Here is a 14065-nt window from a genome sequence, read left to right on the forward strand (position 1 = left end):
AGGGATTAATATGAACCGGAAACAACAAGCCCAACCTTAAAGTGATAAAATAAGGCTCTAAGGCCTAAATAAGGCTCTAGTTCTTATTGTGTCTCTTTGTCCTGGCAGACTACCTGCGTTTGTTTATATCTGGCACGCCGCACGCAGGACTGATACACTAAGCAGCGAGCGCCTCGTAGCCAGCTGTGGCTCTGCAGCGGAGGTAGCGCCGTTTTACGACCCGATGAGAACTAGAGCCTCATTTAGTGGTGTTTTTGTGTGAAAGTAACATGCTGAAAATTCTCTAAATAAAGCATGAATGCAGACCGATATCAGATTTTTTCTGTGGGAGTCCATTTATTTGCGTTTTTGGTCAAGTAAAAAATGGCCCCGTCTGAGTGCAGAGGAAACCGGCAGACGAGCAGGGAGGGGGTGTTTGGTGCGTGCGCCTCTGCTGCACAAAAACACTGCTGTAGGGGTAATTTCTGCCCTTAACCTTGTGATAGGACCCAACTTGTTCCATCCCGGAGTATCACTTCAAGTGAAAAAATTCAGAGGCTAAACCCTGGCCAAGGAGTCTCAACCCCTGTTGGCTGAATGAGTAATTTTAGAGGAAGGTGGAGGTTACTTACCGACGACTCGCTGTCTCGGATGAGGAAATCCCCCTCGATGCCTCTCTGGTTCAGGGCCACCTCGGCCTGGTGGCGCGTCACCTTCCCATAGTACCACTCCTTCCCCGCAAAGCGCCCGCTGCCTGAGGGCGAGATGTAGTCACAGTCGGGTGTGGGCGGCCCAGCGGGCCCTGCTCCTCCTTTATGGAAGGTGGAGTCCAGCACAGTGACGTAATTTTTAGGCACCAAGCCTAGCTGTCCATCTGCTTTACGACACTTCCACCACTCGGGGTCGTTCTCCGGCTTCTCCACCACCTCCATCACCTCGCCCTTCTCGAAGTTCAGCTCCTCGTCGTTCCCGGAGCTGAACGGGTAAAGCGCCTGGACTGTGTGCAGTACTCTGTTTCCGTTAGTGGTGCTGTTCACCACCGCCGCCAGCTTCTCCGTCAGCGATCCTGCAGGGTCCCCTAGCCCGCTCATGCCCCCTCCCCCCGCTGTCCCATCCATGTCCTCCGTCACGTAGTTGGACGGAAACCACCCAGAGCGGCCGTTATAGCTGCCGCGCCACCAGCCGTCGCTGCACTTCTCCATCACGACCACACGTGTGCCTTTCACCAGCGACAGCTCGTCCTCTCGCTCGGCTGTGTAGCTGAACTTGACCAGCGCGGGCAGGTTGAGGTCGTAAAGCCGCTCGCCGTTATCTGCGTACATGTCTGTGTCTGCGTTGGAGGCCGTGTCCCTCATCCCTCCTTTCCTGCTCTTTACCTTCCCGATTCCTGGAGGAGAGAACAAAGGAAAGATGAAAGAGTTCACGCCTGACTCCAGTATCATCAGCAACAAAACCAGTCGCACAAATAAAGCCAGGAGCTCGATCACAAGCATGCTGACTTTCTGAATTCACAGGAAAACAAACTTTTATGTCAATTAAAGGCAACATTTTACTAAAACACGTCTCTCTGAAGACCCAATTTAAACATCTTTTCACTGGTGTGGAACAAGTTTCAACAGCAAAACAGAAACCACAGGAACAGCACAGAGAAACACCTCTGAGATTTTAAGGGAGGAGGGGAAAAATCCCAGACAAATACCAGGCAGTGGTAATAAGCATTAGAGCTTTACTGAAATACAGGGAGGGTGGGTGAATCAGGCCTTTTCCAACCTGCAGTGCACTGCCCCCCCTCCCACTCCATGTCCTAATACATTCTTGGGGATTAGGTAGACGTGCTGAGGAAACAGAAAAAGCAATGCTGGGTGGTAAAAATAAAAAAGAGTGGGATGAAAACCTGTTATGGCATGGGGAAACTAAGAATCGTATATTAGCTCATGAAAGTCTAGCAGCCTCTGGGTGAACTGAGCCATGCAGGGAAAAGAGCTCAGTCACATTTCATTGTTGCTAATCACATTGCACTAATCACCTCAGCTGTCCAGACACCTGCGGCCTTGCCCGTACAGCAGCTGGATGCTAAAACCCTCGTCCAATTTCTTCCTTCCTTTCCGTCCAGACTCCCCCATCTCTCCTCAAAATCCATCACACCCCGAGCACCCCGCCGAGCTGACCGTTTGACTTCAGCCTAGAGCGGGGGATGATTAAAAGCGCTTATTTTCGCAAGACCTTATCAGCTGTGGTCTCGCAGAGAACTTCTCCTTTTGGTTTGTGGGTAAATGTCAGCCAGTCAAACAGGGAGCGACGACTTCAGGGTGAATGTTAGTGTATTTGGAGTGAACCTTCTGGCATCTCTGAAACAGCCCCGAGGCTAACAGAAGGGGGATTACCAGAGCTCTTGAGCCTGTTTCTGGGTTATGTAGTCTGGAGGCAGAGCTGTGACGGGAACAGGTCATCGTCTTACTAAAGGTTCAGCAAAAGACCAGAGAGCAGAAATTGACTGAAATCTGCCTCTCAGCGCTTTAAAGATAATTTGTTAAGCTCTTCAGTTTTCTGTCTCTCCTTTGCATTTTGTAATCATGAGGTAGTTGCACAACAGACCAGGTTCTGGCCTGTCAAAAGGCTGGGCTGCTGAAAATTCTAGGCGGGCATTCTGGGCAGTAGACAGCCTGGAAGTTACAGAGTTAGAACCACATTTTTTCAGGAAGCTTTTTAAAGTTATACATCCATAATCCTATTCCTGTTTTCAAAGAGAAGAACAGTGGATAGAGCAGGAGGCTGGGAGAAAAGGAGAGGGGGATGATATGGGAGAAGGGGCAGCAGGTTGAAACTGAACCCAGGCCCCCTGCTTAAGAACTGTAGCTTCCGTACAAGGACACAACTTCACCACCAAGTCTAACTGTGCCTGTGTGACCTATTTTATCTGAGTTGTTTTGTTTTTTTTGTTACTTTCACAATCACCACAAGGGGCACTGTCAGTAAACAGGTAGATAAATGCTACAAAAGGGGCACAGGTGAAGCAGCTGTCTTGGGAACAGAAAGAGCACACGGTTTTTACCATTGATAGACATCCCTGTTAACTTTATCACGAATCAAGCAAACAACAGGTGTTCGAAATACAACAACATAAAAGGAAATACAAGATCAACAAACATGAATTCTACTCCTTGCATAAAGCTCATGTCTTACATACATCTACATACTTTTACATTTCTGAAAACAAAAAACAGCTATACAGAACATTGATTTAGTACAGAAACCTACGCATTTAGCCCAACCTGCACTACCTTCTAAATGCAAATGTTGAAACCATGCAGAACGCAAGCACTGATTTGTCTGCTGAGCAGGATGGTTCTTCCAGTATTTACAACACGTCCAGAGTCGACCCACATTGGCTATGAGTTTCATCTCTGACGTTTCCTCTCAAAATAGTAAAATGTGCTCAAACTCGCACAGTAAAACAAACAACACATAGCGGGACCTGACACAGGTGATGTGACAATGATGCAGACTACACTGCTCTCTAGCGTTTTGGTGGAGCACTGCAGAACAACACTGACACATTGACGCAGAAGTACATGATACAATGTGGCATTTCACTTCCAAATAGTTTTGTCCAAAGCAACACACAACACTGAACAGTTGTGGTATCGTAGCTTACTCAAGAGCACCTTGACAGTGCACATGAAATTATATCAACACCTCTCTAGCTATCAGCCCAATTCCCAGTCTTGGTCCATGCCAGGACTTGAACGAGCAACCCCCTGGTTACAAAGCCAAGTCCCTTTAGACTAAAGCCCCGTTTCCATCAAACAGTCCAGTTTAGATCAGTACGGTTTGGTACGGGTTAGCTTGGTTAAGCTTGGTCCTGTTTGTGTTTCCACAGCCAACCGTGCCCCCTTATGGTAGGCGGCGTGTAGGACATCTAGCATTTCGCCTTCTTTGTGATTGACATGCAGCTCTTTGGTACACAGAGCAATCAAGCTTTGTGTCAGAGAAGACTGTGTGCCGCTAGGAGAGATGCAGCCGCTGTCGCACAGCAAGTGACTATTCTTTCGACCAATCGACAGTCTGCAGTATTGTAGCTCCACCTCCCGAAATTTGATCGGTTTAGTCTGGCCCTCCTTTGGAAGAGTGCCAAAAAAAAGGATGGCTCATCTCAGTTATTTGGGGTCTGTCCCGGGATTAGTCAGTGGAAACGCTGTAAAAGCTTAAGCAACTGCTGTCCAACAACATGGTGCTCACAACTGCTTGGGCCACTGTTTTAGCCTGTAGTTTGTTGCATTGTCATTTTAAATCAAATGGGTTAATGTGAATCAAATGATGGTGTTGAAAGTAATTTAGCTTTGTGACTAGTTTGTAGTAGCTAGCTTTAAGAGTTTTAACTACTACGGAGGCAACCAAGAGGACAACCACAGAGTCAGCTTAAGGTGTCTTTGCTTAAAACCATTTTACATTTCTGACATTCTCCTAGAGCAGGCATGGGCAAACTACGGCCCGGGGGCCACATGCGGCCCGTTTAACGTTTTAATCCGGCCCGCCGAACTTGAAAAAAATAAATGAATAAAACTTGTTAATGTTTTATTTTCCCTGCAATTCTGATGTTTTCTATATGGAGAGTTCACATTTAATATCAGAATATCACACAAACAATTTTGACACAATCTTTTATTATTTTTTGTTTTTTCATTTTTCAAACCAGGACAGAAAAAACATGTTTTTCTGTAATTCTGTTTTGGTTTTAAAACAGAAAAACAAAAAAACAAGTCAGTTTTTTCGTTTTTTAGATTTTGTTTTGAAACAGAATAACGAAAGAACGAACCATACACAGATTAAAAATCCCATTATAATTCCATTCTCTCATATTCTAATTTTAATTTCAAAACAAAAATCAAGACAGCGAAAAATAGACCGTTACGTGTTTTCTGATTTTTGATTTGAAAACAAAAAATTGAATAACAAGTCGTTATCCGTTTTCCAATTTTGGATTCTAAAACGGGATATGGAATGAACGAATGATACCCTGATAGTTACCAAAGCACTCCATCCATCTGCTCCTGGTCCGGCCCCTTTGTCAAATGTTAGAACCCATTGTGGCCCACAAATCAAAAAGTTTGCCCACCCCTGTCCTAGGGGATTTTTTTAAAAACTGCAGCAAATCCTCTTTGCAAATGATCTAGACCTGAAATTTTAGGATGTGCCAGTGCCGTTTTACTATGTTTTGTTTACCTGTAGCTCCTGCTACAAAACTCTCAGCTCAGAGAGTGAGACTGTGAGACTCCTCAACAATGGTAAACATTGCTCTGTCCTCTTTTGACTAATGATAACTAGTTGTTCCACCCTTTCTGCTGACCTGTGTCTGAACTGGTCTGCTCTAGCTTTAGTCTTATCTGGCTGTATCATCAGACAAAGTGAGCAGACCTTACTAACGTCTATATGTACGGCTACGTTTGCAGATCTATTGCTTACATTATCAAAGGTCAGCGATTTTAAATTACACACACAGACAGGGTGTAGTCTCTTATGATGACCATGTGTGTATTTGTTTGTTTTCTGAGCAGGGAACGTGACTAATTTGTCACAAGGTATGCTGAATCTGTTCCACCGTGGGTAACTGAAACGTGTCCGTGACTCAAGGGGTGCAGACAAATTTCATGGTAGCGCGTGGAGTCCGACGTCAAATTGCTTCCAGGTAGACCCTGTTATTAGTCAGAGTTGTGTGCATAAGTACAGACTGCAGACAGGGTGTTAAGAAGTGATGTCTGTGCAAGACGGTAAGGTTTGGTAACTGTTGCACTGTGCTGCCTTGATCACTCAATGGGAGAAAAATACAGATAAGAAAACGTTACGTTATGGAAATTACCCCAAAGCTTTGTTGATTTGTCTCAAACCACATAAATAAACACTTTTGTTTTTTGTTTAAAGGTTTTAAATGATACAAAAACAATATCTTCATGTCTGTGTTGAGGAAGCAAACATGTTCCCACAGGTGCAGGCCCCAGGATGTGTTTTCTGCGCAGTTGGAATTGACCTAGTTAGCTCCAAACAAAGGTTAAAGGTCAACCCAGCATAAATACTGTGTCTCAGCTCAGACAAGTGGAGCTTCACGCTTTAACTCTGTGACCAGGCAACACTTGGCTCTTATCAGCGCCCCTGTCAGTTTATTTTCCACTTCCTGCTTGGCCATACTTTGCATTAAAAAAGTAAAACAACCAAGACTGTAGCATTTGACTAGATGTCCCATCTCAGGGAAGTTAAGATTTGCCTGCACAGCTACAGGTGAGTGATGCTGGAAGAAGATAAAGGTTGTTATTTACGGCATCTGCTCCTCTGGGGGCCCGTCTGTCATGCCGCTCTAACTTAATTGCGGAGACTTCACCTGTGTGGCAGCCAAAAAAACAACAGGGAGCCTGTGTTTCCGCCCTTATCTTCGCAGACTGTCACACCAAACACGCAGCGAGGTGCTGCGCAGAGTAAAGGCCACCGTCTTCACTGCTGGACGCAGCTGCATTCTGCTCAACTGACGGTGACAGATTCTGGCAGCAGCTTCTTTGATATTCGGCCAAGGTTCGCAGCCAGGTTGGTGATCCGATGGAGCCGTGCTTGTGGGACAATGTTCAAAGTATACGGGCCTTGACACAGCATGTTTGGTGGCTCTCTGGTATTAACAAGAGGATTACAGTTTGCAGGAAACACATTTGAAATCAAACAAGAGGAAGCGGTGAGGTATTTCCAGTCAAGAGTTTAAAATACAGGCGGAAAAAAGTGTTTGATGCCAAACCATCTAAGCTTGGCACACAAAGTGAGCAAATTTTGGTTTGTTAGGTGATTTCTTTGAAGTAACAATGTGTCTCAGCAATAAGTCTTATACCATTGGAGAGCCTGTTTGTTCCTCTTTTAAATGGTGCCACATTTGTAAGAAGTGTGAATCTCTGTGATGAGAAGCAAAGCTGAGTATGTGGGTTGCACACATGAAAAATTAGCCAAATCTTATCTGCCAACCGCTGCTATTACTTCCCTATAATTTTGGTACTGACTTCCTTAATTTAGAACAAAATTCTTCTCATAAATTTGGCATTCACATTTAGTGAATTAGTATCAGATTTAGTGTTCATTTAACTTACAACAAACAACACAAATTATGACACTGACTGTCAACAATCCTTTTTTTTTCCTATTATAAGCTTTAAAAAAATCCCTGGTAATAAAGACTTTAAAGTCACAAGTTCTGCTTCCTTCAAAAATATAAAATATGTGTTAAACATTACTAGTGGGCTGTCCGATGTATAAAAAATAGGGTTTCTTTCCACATGTATCTGCAAAGTTGGAAACTGCTTTCATACAAACAACTGAATTAAAGAGTGGGGACAGAGTTATGTCGCCACTTATCTGCAACAAGTCGCCACCAATCACCATTCTCCAGCCATCTTTATGTGTATAAATATGTTTTACCACAATGGAGGAAGTGATTGGGGAAATGTCAGAGATTAGGGATGCACCAATCTGATCCTGGTATCGGGTAACAGCGCCCGATCCAGCCCCTCACAGCTGGACCATGTATTGGTGGAAAAGGATTGGTCCAAACTTGACACTAAGGCTAAACTATGATTTAGTCTACAAGGTATAAAATCTACAATCAAATAGTCATTTCTGAAAATTTTGAAGCATTTTTAACCAGACTGCTGCTAAAGATTTTGACACATAGTTTAACTAAATATTAACTGCATGCCCACGGTAGGGCATGCAGGTTATTATTTATCACTGGTACCGGATCAGGATCAGTCAATACCCAAAGCCCAGGTATCGATATCAGGACCAGAATGGATGGATCGGTGCATCCCTACTGGAGATCATATAAAGTGTGATGTTTCACATTTTTGATTTAATGAGGACTAAATATCTGTCACCACAGGTTCAGTTAGGCTTCGCTGAAAAAGTGCCTGACAGACCTCTTCATTCTTGAACTGGCTGACGAGGTCAAGTCAGGGATACACTGCAAAAACTGAAATCAAAGCGAGTGTTTGTCTTCTTTTTTAGTAAAAACTACATGATTAAACTCACTATGAGCCACATTCACCTGGAACGCCCAGAATAATGTCTTATTTAAAGATATGAAACGAGCAGATCAGCTCTGCAAAAAATTCAGGCATCATATTTGTCATTTAATACATTATAAGAAACTTTTTTCTGGATTGGTCAGGTGAATGTGGCTGATAAAGTCCAAGTCAATTTTCACAAAAAATAAGAATCTGAGATTTCAGTGATTTTGCAGGGTATTCATCCTCTGTTCATTGCTCTGTTTTGAGCTCTGTGGGTTCATGACACTATTATTTAAAGTCAAAGAAAGCAAACAGCAACTGTGGCCAAAGAAAAATGTCTGCGGGGGACTATTTCACTGTGTGAGCACTTTTATCTCTGTGTTATGTACTTTCTTAACCTTATTTCAGCTGGGACAATGCATTGTGGGAGAGACTCAGCTAGATTATTACAACTGTGATACGGGTTACTACTGGACTAATAGTTTAAAGAGAGAAGTGTTACAGCTTAAAGTAATGACTAACATATAATCTTTCCCTTTAATCGTGTGACACTAGACTGAAATGTGTCATTTTAATGTTGACTGGAACTAGATTGGAACTATTGCCAAACTAAAAAAAGCCCTCAGAGAGCACAGACCTCCACCAAGAATATTGGGATTGTCACACAACACTTAGGTCCTACTTTAATGTGATACTCCCTTTCAGCAGACTGTCTGCTACAATTTGGTGTTAGCTGCAGGTTTGTACGATAATTTGTTACCTGACAGTGTTGAAAATTATGATGACCCAGTACATATTTCATATTCCAGACCTTAGTATCCAGAATATTGCCAGGATCTGGATCATACTTTTATATCAGTCAGAAATTATGGTGATCTTGTCTTGTATTGTTTTGCAAAGCAATCCGACCATTTATCGTGGAGTTATTTACACATATGATGAAAACGTCCCACAATGATAAAGGAGCCTTTAAAACAATCCTGGATCCAGACGGTGATCCGGATCACCTCCAAAATTTAATCACTTCTTCCTTATCCCATTTTGAACATTTCCTGACAATTTCATCAAGATCATTTTGTTTCTTTCTGAGTAATGTTGCTCACAGACAAACAAACTCTTAATTCAAAAATATCTCAAATAGCTCTTTAAAGGCAGGCAGCTCTGAAATTCATAAACCCCACATTAAACATTTTGCCCTCACCCCAAACTTCACAGTCCTCCCTCTTAAACCTTCCACCTGAAGCTGACTGCTGTCGCAGCTGTCGGCTGTGTGTGTGTGTGTCTGCATATATGTGTGTGTGGCTGTGTTGTATCTTCGTGTCTCCCCTGAAACCCGCAAACTTCGCCTCTCTGCCTCTACCTGAAAAACGTCTTAATATCTGCTGAGAAATGAAGCAGCACCGTGAGCTGGAAACTTTCTGACGTCACCTGCTTTTCCTGTGCATTTCCTGAGAGAAAGACTCAAGAGGAAGGAAGTCACGCTGCGTCAGATGGCGCTAAATCACAAATGACACTCACAAAAGACCTCTACACACTTTTTGTTTGAGCCCTTCTCAAAAACTTCACTTTTTGTTTACTGATGAGGTGAGCCAGCAGGAGGAGAAGAAAGTGCCGGAGGCTTTGTTTGGCTGCTAGTGACAGACAGGAAGTAGTTTTGTTTTTTAAATTTGGCCTGCGCATGCTAGCTGGCCTGCCATTGTCTGCCTGGGCCCTTTCGACCCCTCGGCTTCCCTCCATTCCACGGCTCTTCCTCTGTGGGCGACAACACCCCGCGTCAGGCTGTCTGACAGCGTTGGAACATCCCTGCACTTGAACGCAGCACAGCCACTGAGTCTGTCAAGAGACTGTTTGGTTTTCAGTGCTGCAGCTGACAAGTCAGGACTGAAATAGCCTTTTTTTCACCTGGTTGCCCAACAACTATGAAGCAACTGCTGTGAAATCAGTGCTGAGACTTTTGTGCGTCCCTGCCAATTCAAAGTCTGACACTAATGTGTCACCCCACACATCCACATCCACCAGACGTGTGATGCAACCCTGAGCCATATGGTCTTGTAGTAGACATACACATTAGATGCAATGACATCACGTGCAGTCAGAAAGAGTGAGTCAAACAAAGCAAAGGGAACACACACATCAGGGTGTTGGCAGAGGCTTCAATTGGGAAGGTTTTTGGCTGACAGCTTCAATCGAGGTGCTCGTGTGGCTGACTGATGGCTGCGCAGGAAACGTGCAAAAAGCTCTTTAAACCTCAGTTCTGTGAGACTTCAAACACAGGCAGGCATCAGAGTCTGTGACAGAGAGAATGGAGGTAGCAGGCTCCATTTGGTTCTTACAGATCAGGGTTGTTGGGAGTGTAACTTCTGGTTGTAAAAACCAACAGGTAGCTCAGTTATTGAGAACAAATACAACCAAATTATCACAGCAGGGGAAAAGAGCAGGATTATATCTCGCTCAAACAGCAGCATTTTCATCTCTTCAGATGTCTGCTCAAACTTTTTCACTTGACCTATTTTCCTTCACCTCTATTCTGGTGACCCAAATCTACTGAAACCTTTCTGTGGATTTCTCCCGATTTCAGCAACAATACCTCAGTGTTGTTCCGCCCCACTGAACACTGATAAACAACTTCACAATAAAACCATTCAAAAGATGAGAAAGGTCTCTCGTTTCCAAATAAAAGCCACTGAATTCAATGTTAAAGCTTGTCTAAATACATGTTTTAAAAACAGAATCAGACCTAACTGATTCGTAACTGCTGCTTTGGGATCTTGCTGGGCAAAACTTGTCAGGATGTAGGGCTGGGCAATTTTATTCATATCTCGATATTTTTGGGCCAGATCTCGATATAGGATACGTTTCAATGTTTTGCCTTAGTCTTGAGATGTTGCTTTGATGCATACAATCCAACCAGAATGTCAACACTTGATATATATTGATATTTATTATCGATATTGATGTATGTATTATTTGTTAAATTTAACACTGGATCTAAAATTACAAAAAACAAAAACAAAATCAGAGTAGTAAAAAGTTTTATTCCTCTACTATGGAAACCACAAAATTAAAATACAAATGTGAACTGTAAATTTCAAAAACCAATTTAGAAATTTTGCAAACCGTTAAATACAAATATTTCCATTAAAACAGGAAATTACCAGTTGTTTTTGACAACTATTTACAAAACCTTCTGCTGTCAAAAAAAAGTTTTACAGAATAATTGTCATGAATTGCCTCATTGCCCCAAACACAAAAACAACACTACACACTAAACTGACAACACTACACACCAATGATGTAATCCAAACACGCTAAAAGCCAGGAATTGATCAAAACTCACTTTCGAGCCTGCTGTTTTTTTTCTGTAACTACCGAAACTTTGCCCCTAGTATATACCATATAATTTTGTGATTGGCTGACGTGATGCACTTTTGACCAATAGGAAAAGAGTGTCATGTTTCTTTGTTGTTTTTGTCTTTTGGCTTGCGAGTGCTTTCCAAAGAATCACTTGTTTTAACTGTTTCATCAGGTTTTTGACATTCTTTACAGAACACATTTTGCTGCTTGTCATCTGACACAATGAATCCAAACTATCTCAAAATTATTGAGCCATAATGTAGCTTTCACTAACCAACTCTTTATGAGAGGAAGAGGAGAAGTAGGAGTGAACCTGCGGCCCATATGAAGGAATATATTGCTTGAGATGATAGTGAGATGATAGTGTCATACAAAAGATACTAACTATCGTGTGCCGTGCTATACCGTCTATCAGAAATATATCAATTTGTTCAAAATATCGATATATTTTCTGCATTTCAGTCAGTTTATGGCATAAAAACAAATCTTTTTGGCCCTTTTTCCCCAGACATGAACATGATCTAATTGCTTACTTTCCATAAACTGCTTTCCATGATCCGCTTTTTAGAGTTTCCTGCATTTCAAGGTGAATTTTTCAAAAAAGGACACACGATCCAACTCTTTTATACTAATACTAATACCAAACACCAAAACCGAAACCTGAGCTTTGGTATCAGCCGTTATTGATACTGATCCAGTCTGATACGAGGGTTCATTTAACTTTCTCTATTCCTTAATACAAAAGAGTGAGAATTGTGTTCGACGTGGTAAATACACAATTGCTGAATGCAGAAGAGCATAGGACAGAGGTGAAAACATCTGTCCTATGGATTGGCTCTTTGTTTGCAATATCAGATCTTACTTTATATTATTGTATAAGACTGATCAGATACCTGGTGCCTGTTTCATTGTATTCCTACTTTCTTATCCACCAACTCGTCCACCGACTCTCATGTATTATGTGCAACGAGAAAGATCTTTACAGCAATGTCAAATACAAGAAACCCCCAGTTTTAGAAATTTATTTATTTATTCTTAGAAAAATATTTTTCTTTTTTTACCACTTTGTAGTATGAGTGATATTTAAAAAAACAGACTTATTAGGCCATTTGTCTCTGTTGAAAAATAAACTTATACTGATCATAAGGGCTTTCAGTTGTGTGATGCCTCCTCATATATGCAAATTGGTGATCAGTTTTTCAGTAACACACACACTCACAGTGCTGCCAATTTTTGGAAGCAATTGCTTTGAGGACCATGGTAAGATTTTCCCTTACAGCTGGTGTTTTCAGGATTCTTCTGACCCTCTGTGGCATCAAAATGCAAGGCTGCCTTAAAGTTTCTTAATGTCTCTGCTGCATTAAAAACCAACAACATGAGATCAGCAACTTCTTTTGGACAATCTGCATTTTCTGTTAGGGATGCAGAACAGTGGATCCTCACCATGGCTCCAGACAAACAAGTCACGATATGACCACTGATTTGTCTTTTTTTCAAATTTTTCAACTGAAAGTTCTAAGATTCTTCTCCCCAATAACAGCAGATGTAAATTAGCTTTCCAAGCTAACCCTGACTCAGCAGTTTTGCTGTGCTTGGTCCCAATCCAACAAACAAACCAAACAAACTAATCATAACTCTGCCTCAGATGTTGGTTAGCTTTGTGTCCTTTTGAGTCACTGTCTCAAACGATTCGTCTATCCATTTTTCATCCCTTTGGTGCTGTAGTTGTGAGCGATGGCTGGTCTGAGTGAGGGTGAGTACATTGACACTTTAGCTTAGTGACACCATCTTTTTAAAGTGTTAAAGACTAGTGTCCCTTAAAAAAATGTACAAAGGTGTTTTTACTTTCCACTGGATGTAAAATTGGTAGTAAATTTAGTTTTTAATCTTTTTTTAAACTCTTTTTATGGTTAAATATTGTCTGCAATTCCAAAGAGTAGAATACACATATAGAGTGTTTCTATAAATAACTAGCCTACTACAACTTTGCGTTGTCATTAAGTTGATCTTGAGTTAAGTAGGGAACTATTCAAATATTCAGTAAAAAGTGAGTATTAAATAGTATTTGTGCTTTAAATGCCCATCCCCACAAAAAACCCTGCCCGATATTCCTGTCAATACGGTGGTTGCATTAAGAGAGCTAGAGCCGTTTCATTTTATGTCTTTGAAGAGAAAATAAGTAGAATTCATAATCCACAATCAAGGTTATTGCCGATTAATCTTCTGTGAAGGAAATCAACATCACACCTCAGCACTACTGCTAATCAAAGAGTGGAGAAAATAATCAAAAACAGAGGAAACAGCAGGCGATAGGTTCAAAAGACATGGAGAGATGCCCTGTTGACGTTTCCACTCTTCCCTGCTAACATGTTTACAACTCTGGCTCGTCCTCAACAAGCCCAGACCACTGCTCACTTCCTCTGAAGCAACTCTTAATGGCAGAGGACACAGGAAAACAAAGACTGAGTGAAACAAAGAGGCCGGGAGTGACGCTGACACTGAAGACTCTCCTGCTGATGTTATAATTAAGATAATGTCGTTTCTGTTCTGGGGGAGGAATGTGAAGCGGTGGTTCGAAAGAAAAAGAAGCGGGAGGACAGAAACCTGCCAGAGCCCGGCACAATGATTCAACTTCCTCCCAACTTCTCACTTCCTCTCTAGCCAGCGCTGCTCCATAAAGGCTCAGGGAGAAATGTGGC

The 14065-nt window shown here is 42.2% G+C and overlaps 1 protein-coding gene across 3 annotated transcripts in view; it reads right to left on the minus strand.

The window, feature by feature from the left end:
• The window catches only part of nck1b (NCK adaptor protein 1b), a 44915-nt gene that overhangs the window by 5345 nt on the left and 25505 nt on the right, over positions 1-14065 (minus strand). For all 3 annotated transcript variants that reach the window (XM_074693405.1, XM_074693406.1, XM_074693407.1), the window contains one exon: positions 612-1366. In XM_074693405.1, the coding sequence (XP_074549506.1) occupies positions 612-1366 (755 nt within the window). The remainder of the gene's footprint in view (positions 1-611; positions 1367-14065) is intronic.

The sequence above is a fragment of the Halichoeres trimaculatus genome, unplaced genomic scaffold (genome assembly GCF_033239565.1).
Source record: "Halichoeres trimaculatus isolate MK-OKI-2021-1 unplaced genomic scaffold, fHalTri1.1 fHalTri1_scaffold_18, whole genome shotgun sequence".
Classification (NCBI taxonomy): domain Eukaryota; kingdom Metazoa; phylum Chordata; class Actinopteri; order Labriformes; family Labridae; genus Halichoeres; species Halichoeres trimaculatus.